Genomic DNA, 6,129 nt, shown 5'->3' with positions numbered 1-6,129 from the left:
TACGCTGCACTTGGCAGTTTCTGTCTCCTTCCGCTTTTTTCTTCTTCCAACTGCGGCCACTTCCGCTGGCGCCTGCGGAGCGGGGGTGGGGAGCAGAACACGACTGTACAAAGAGTGCCACAATACCCCTATAACACTATCATTAACTTCATGGCTGTTACTCCGATCCTTCTCCGCACAGCTAATGTCCCAGCCGCTGCACACCGTGCGCTGTAGCATTCAATGTGTGAAGAACTACTTCGCGATTTATTCTTGCGGAGGGATACTTATGCGTGCAACGTTGCGGAGGGATCCATGTGCTATATAACGGAGGCGCGGGGGCTGCTGGGCCTCTTTGAGCGGCGGTTTGGGTTGAGGCGCGTGGGTTCGCGCCGCTGCCGCCATGGGCTTTGGGGACCTGAAGTCCGCCGCTGGCCTCCGGGTCCTCAATGATTTCCTGGCTGACAGGAGTTACATCGAGGGGTGAGAAGCGGCTGGGGCTCGGGGGAGGCTGGCATCGCCAGGCCGCGGTGAGGTCCGCTGGCCTGGCGGGATGGGGCCTTTCGGCAGCTACTGTTTGGAGCCGCCGTGTGGGGCGCAGGGCCGGAGCTGGCAGAGCTCGTGGACCACCAAAGCCCACCTGGCTTTGGGCATTTAACGCGGAGCTCGTTCTTGGGCCCAGTAGCAGGCCGAGGGACGCAGAGAGTTGCTGGTGCGGCGTGGTCATCTCAGTGCTCGGTGGCTGCTGCTTCACGTCTTCCTGCGTGCACCGAGAAAGAGAGTTAATTTTGGGTTTGTTCTCCGCAGGTATGTCCCGTCTCAGGCTGATATAGCAGTCTTTGAAGCAATCAGTGGCCCACCTCCTGCAGACTTGTTTCATGCTCTTCGGTGGTACAATCATATCAAGTCGTATGAAAAGCAAAAGGCAAGGTATGTCTCGTGTAAAGAGTTTAAATACGTATGCAAACTGGTTAACTAAGTGTTGTATTTTTTTCCTCGAGTTTGAACAAGCCATTGTTTTTTACTGGTACCGTGTGGCTTTTTGGGTTGCTGTTGGAATAGGAACAGGTCTAGCAGCAGAGCAGGCCTCTTCTGTACTTTATATTCCTCAGTTAGCATTTAGGCAATGTGATTTTGTCTCTGGTCAGTTGTTGACATTTCTATTAAAGCTCATAAGAAAGGCTTGAGTGTTGTTGCTGTCATTTACACAGAGAACTGCTGAAAGCTGGAAATTACTTACTAGTAATTGACCCCATAGAGGCAACACCAAAATGGATTGGAAAGTGTTACAGGGGTCTTGAGAGATAAATATACAATACGTAGATGATAGATAAGGAAAGTGCTTCATTAAGGTTTTTAGTCCTGGTAGGTAAAACGAGAAAGATGATTTGCAATGCAGAAGCACATACAAAGAAGGGGAAATATAAAAGCAAATGCTATCTTTTTTCTTTTTTAGTGATCTTAGTGTTCATGAAAGGTGCTGTATTGACTTCCATGGAGACTGCAGGCCTCTCTAAAAAGGTACAGCATAGGTAGTGTCAGTGTTGCTGCACTGCCTCCTCTGTGTGCCTCAGTCCAGTCTGGAGGGAACTCTTGTAAAGTTTGTGAAGCTTTTACAATGCTAAAGGGGACTGAGATTATAAAGTTGCTTCACAGAGTTTGCTCTGTGGAAACTACTCGCAGTTCCTGAAGCTAAAGCTGGTTTTGTGACTCTTGTAGAAGCAGTTCACAGTAACAGTAAAACTACAAGCTTATCGTAAAACTACAGAACTATATGAGCTGTGGGAGAACAATTAAATCGGGGGTTGTGGTCCCTCCTTGTGCTATTGAGAGACAGCTTTCAGGGTAAAGCATTCACTGAAACATCCAAAGTTTGCAGCAAGGTGGTTTTTGTCACTATTTGTTTTTAAACAAAATATGCATAGAAGACCATGAACAGGAAGTTGATAACTTTTCATACATTGACTATATTACAGATAAATGATATGAATAAGAAGCTGGGTTTTACCTCTACATTTTGGTGGAACAGCAGTGTTAATCAGGATCATGTCAGTTCAGATTAACAGTCTTTGGATATGGGACTTCAGTTGCAGCAGTACGTCAGGAGCATCAGGAGTCATTTTTGGGGAGGTTCCTTTTCAAGTAGCAGAATTGGATTTCAATGTGGGTTGTTTTTTTTTCTGAGCAGCATTTGATTCTGAATGCACTTGTAGTTTCATTGACAGACTGCTGGTATTTGTATTGACACTTGAGTAGGTTCCTGATACCTGCTTTTTTCTTTCAGCTTGCCAGGAGTAAAGAAGGCTTTGGGGAAATATGGTCCTGCTGATGTGGAGGACACAACAGGGGCAGCCACAGATAGCAAAGATGATGATGACATTGATCTTTTTGGATCTGATGATGAGGAGGTACGTGTGACTTTTTTTGTATTACGTTTGGGGTTTTAGGAATACCCAGGTATGCAGATCTTTGCCTCAACTAGTTTAAGTTACTTTAATTTGTGACCTTGATACCAGATCCTATTTGGAATTTTCAAATTCAGCTCTCTTTGTGAAACAGAAGAGCTTGGAAGGTAAAAAGAGTTAGAAAGAAATGGGTTGCAATGGGATGAATTGCCTGCTTTGACTGGCTACATGATGAATAAAGCAAAAAAATCACCATCTTTCGGCTGATGGTTGTGATGATTTGTTTTTGCCTGAGTAGATGCCAGTCAGTTTGGTGATGCTTTGAAGGTGCAGGGTTTGTTGGTTTTCTGTAACTTCAGATTTCTCTTTCAGGAAAGTGAAGAAGCAAAGAAACTGAGGGAAGAGCGTCTGGCCCAATATGAATCAAAGAAGTCCAAAAGTATGTATACCAGGAACTTTTTAATCTCTTACACTAGGGTTAATTTTCATACACTTAACAGGGGGCTAGAAATACTAATTAACTGTAATTTACAGGCTTGACTGGAATGAGATGGAGTAATTAGCTTCACTTGAATGGCCTTTGGGCTTAGCCTTTCATGTAGCAAATAGGAACCTTAACATAGCTTTTGTCCTGTTAATAGACTCTTGTTTGATTTAATCCAGAGGCTGAGCTTTCGGTTTAAATGGAGATAACCCCAGGATTTTCTTTAAAAGTTTATGGAAAAGGCTGCACTACTCAAGGTCCTCCACAGCTACTGGTCTGGAACTGTTCAGAATTGTAGCAGTTGCAGTATTCCCTCTGTGGCAAATAAACTGTTACACAGGATTAAGCTCTTTCTCAGATGCTCTGAAAAGGACTTCCTGTGTAACAAACAGCATAAGATTCTTAATCTGTGTTTTCTTATAAGACTTTCTGAAGAGCGTATGTACATCTTCTACATAGGTAGAGCTGAAATACTTTAGGAAATGTATGTTCGTACAAGAGGCCTGTCACAAGAGGAAGTTCTTGTTGGTAAAATTGGAAAAACAGCTCTTGTAAAGCTAGTTTGCAAGTATATTAATGAGATTTTGAACATTTCCTAGTCTTTAATGGTAGCTTTCTTCCCCCAGAACCAGCTGTTATTGCCAAATCATCGATCTTGCTTGATGTGAAACCTTGGGATGATGAGACAGACATGGCCAAGCTAGAGGAATGTGTTAGAAGCATTCAAGCAGATGGATTGGTCTGGGGATCCTGTAAGTATGAGAAAATTTCAAGGCAGAAAGATAGTGCAGTCCCTTAACATACAGCATATGAATGGTTAGAGTTGTGCTTGCTGTCTCCTGATCTGTTAAAATGTAGGTAGTTGCAACAGTTCAGGAATTGCATTCCTGTGTTGTATCTTGACACATAGTCAAAGAGGTGTATTAGTGCGGCAGCCAGGTTAAGATCCAAATGCAGGTTTCAGAAGCTTTAAAACTGGCTCTGTTAACTCTGCAGCTCCCTGTACAGTACCTAATGCAGCAAGCAGACACCCATTCACACACATCACTGGTTTGGTCATGGGGGGGCCACCCACAAAAAGAAACCCTTTTCGAACCACTTTATGCATGCTGTGGTGTTAATGAGGTAGTTTATAATCTGGAGCAAATTATGCTGTTTCTGTATTTCTGCAGATTTAGTAAGTTCAATCTTAGATTTGCATTTTTAAGAGATCTTGCTGATCAAATAGTACCAGTGCTATTTTTTTTCTTCCTTTGTTTTTGCAGCTAAGCTGGTACCAGTTGGCTATGGTATCAAAAAGCTTCAGATCCAGTGCGTTGTTGAAGATGATAAAGTTGGAACAGATATGCTGGAAGAGAGAATAACAGCTTTTGAAGATTACGTACAATCAATGGATGTAGCTGCTTTCAATAAGATTTAAGTCTTGAGATACCTAGAATAAATGCAGTTGCAAAAATGGGGCCTTGTCTATGGTTAATTCGAAATCATCGTGTGATCAAACCCTTAAAATTTGGCTGAGGGGTAAAGTAGAACCTAAAACTGAATTTCAGGGTTGCTCCAACATCCCACTGTAGTACCAGAGAGCATGAGCCAGAGAAAGAAAACTTACACAGTCAGTCCAGGTTTAACATCTTGGCTTGAAGAATCTGAACTGCTCTTGGGGAAAGCTGCATCTTCAGACATTTCTGTAATTCCTCTGGAAGAAGGGATGGTTTCAAGGGGACAGCACAGGGCTCTGGCAAAGTGGAGGCAATTTCTCTTTAACAGATAAGAACAGTAGTATGAATTCTTTTTGTCTGTTAAAGTTGGTGACTAAACAAATACACTGTGGCTTTTGTTGAAAGCTAAAACTTGGCTTCACTGAGGGGAATGGAGGTGAAGCTAAGTTGGAAGCCACTGCTATGCGCTAATGATGATGACAAGGCATGTAGTGAAACACTATTGGACTGGAGACCAGTATGGTGCCTTGTGTCTCCTGTGGCGTGGACTTTGGCCTCTTTTTCTCTGAGGTCTGAAAACATTTGCAGTGAAAGTACTGTAAATTTTTCATCTTTTCCTTGGCTGCTTAATTAGTACAGCAAAGAATGGGGTTGGTAAAAGCTCCTGCTTTGATTCGAATTCCAAGGTCCTTGTGCATCTTGCACCTTAAAATAGCCGAGGCAAGCACTGGTTAGCTTGAGAGTGGGGATGTGCTCAAAAGGCACTGCAACTCAAAGGCGGCTAGAGGGCAGCATGCACCTTCCAACAGGACCCCGGGCACCAGCTCCTCTGCAGGGCAGTGAGGGGATGAACAGGCTGCAGTGACCAAAGCTGCAGTTTATGCTGATGGGTGTTTTCCTTGTCTAATAAGCAAAGCACGCTCCAGACTAAAACCAGCAAAAGAACAAGTGTTCAGTTAGAATGCAAAAGATAAAATAGTATAACTAACACCAGCTTGAGCTGCTTGCTTCACTCCAGATTGGTTTCTAGAGTGATTTTTAACTTTGTTTTAAGCTTGGAAGAACCAATCAGAACTGTTCTCCATTCCTTATCCATAGGGATGATAGAAATGTAAAGGCTGTCAAAGTTGTGAAGCTTAAAAATCACATTTCTAGGCCTTCTGTTGGACTTAGAAATTGTGACCCTGAAATGGAAGCCTTTTATGTGCCATGTTGGTCACTCAGTGCTGAAGCCTGACAGCAGCAGCTAAGTTTTTGCTCTCTTTCACAGAGCATATGTGTGTGGTTATCTAGGGCAGCAGGTCCTGTTTCTCCTGTCAGAATGTCTGCCAGCTTCACATTATGCAAGAGCTTTGTTTTATAATTTGTCTCAGAGAAAAAAATATCTGCCTCCTAGAGGTTTAAAGCATGATTCAACAATTGAAAGTAAGTATAATTACAGGCTTCAGTCCCATCTCCCATAAACTTAACTCTTAAAGGACTGGCTTCATCCCATGTGTAATAATGCACATTGCCCTGTCTGTGCAAATTTTCTGGCTGCTGCTTCTACATCAGGTAGCTCAATTTTATCAGTTCTTTCATGGTGCTGCTAAAAGCAAGAAATCAGCAAATGCCACATCAGAAAAAAAAAATTCTGACATAAAGATACAATTTTTACTGTCCTTGGCCATTACTGTTTCTGACCTCCCATCCCACATGCTTCTTACCTTTAAACTCTTTCCTTGACATTGAAATTAAAGTTTCAGGTAGATAAAATGGTTTGGTTCATAGGCTAACTTAGTTTAAATACAGCCCCGTGAGCCATTCATCTGACCTGCCAGGC

The 6,129-nt window shown here is 43.0% G+C and overlaps 1 protein-coding gene and 2 non-coding genes across 3 annotated transcripts; all 3 read left to right on the top strand.

The window, feature by feature from the left end:
- Positions 1-313: 313 nt before the first annotated feature.
- Positions 314-4,325, top strand: EEF1B2 (eukaryotic translation elongation factor 1 beta 2). The gene is made up of 6 exons (XM_061378202.1): positions 314-462; positions 787-909; positions 2,264-2,387; positions 2,757-2,823; positions 3,495-3,620; positions 4,134-4,325. The coding sequence occupies exons 1-6, from the start codon at positions 383-385 to the stop codon at positions 4,286-4,288; spliced, it is 675 nt and encodes a 224-aa protein (XP_061234186.1). The 5' UTR covers positions 314-382; the 3' UTR covers positions 4,289-4,325.
- On the top strand, positions 2,605-2,685 carry LOC133207394 (small nucleolar RNA SNORD51). The gene has a single exon (XR_009724030.1). It is a non-coding gene; the product is annotated as a small nucleolar RNA SNORD51 (small nucleolar RNA).
- Positions 3,129-3,262, top strand: LOC133207396 (small nucleolar RNA SNORA41). Its single transcript, XR_009724032.1, has one exon. It is a non-coding gene; the product is annotated as a small nucleolar RNA SNORA41 (small nucleolar RNA).
- Positions 4,326-6,129: the final 1,804 nt, after the last annotated feature.

Source organism: Neopsephotus bourkii, unplaced genomic scaffold (assembly GCF_033783945.1).
Source record: "Neopsephotus bourkii isolate Nb327-2 ecotype Australia unplaced genomic scaffold, CSIRO-AGI_Nbou_v1 NB_196, whole genome shotgun sequence".
In the NCBI taxonomy this organism is placed as follows: Eukaryota; Metazoa; Chordata; class Aves; order Psittaciformes; family Psittacidae; genus Neopsephotus; species Neopsephotus bourkii.
This window is presented reverse-complemented; position numbering and strand designations above follow the sequence as displayed.

Coding starts and splice junctions, on each gene's coding strand:
- EEF1B2 (XM_061378202.1), top strand. CDS start 383: ATGGGCTTTGGGGACCTGAAGTCCGCCGCTGGCCTCCGGGTCCTCAAT. Junction 463..786: donor GACAGGAGTTACATCGAGGG/GTGAGAAGCGGC, acceptor TGTTCTCCGCAG/GTATGTCCCGTCTCAGGCTG. Junction 910..2,263: donor TATGAAAAGCAAAAGGCAAG/GTATGTCTCGTG, acceptor TTTTTCTTTCAG/CTTGCCAGGAGTAAAGAAGG.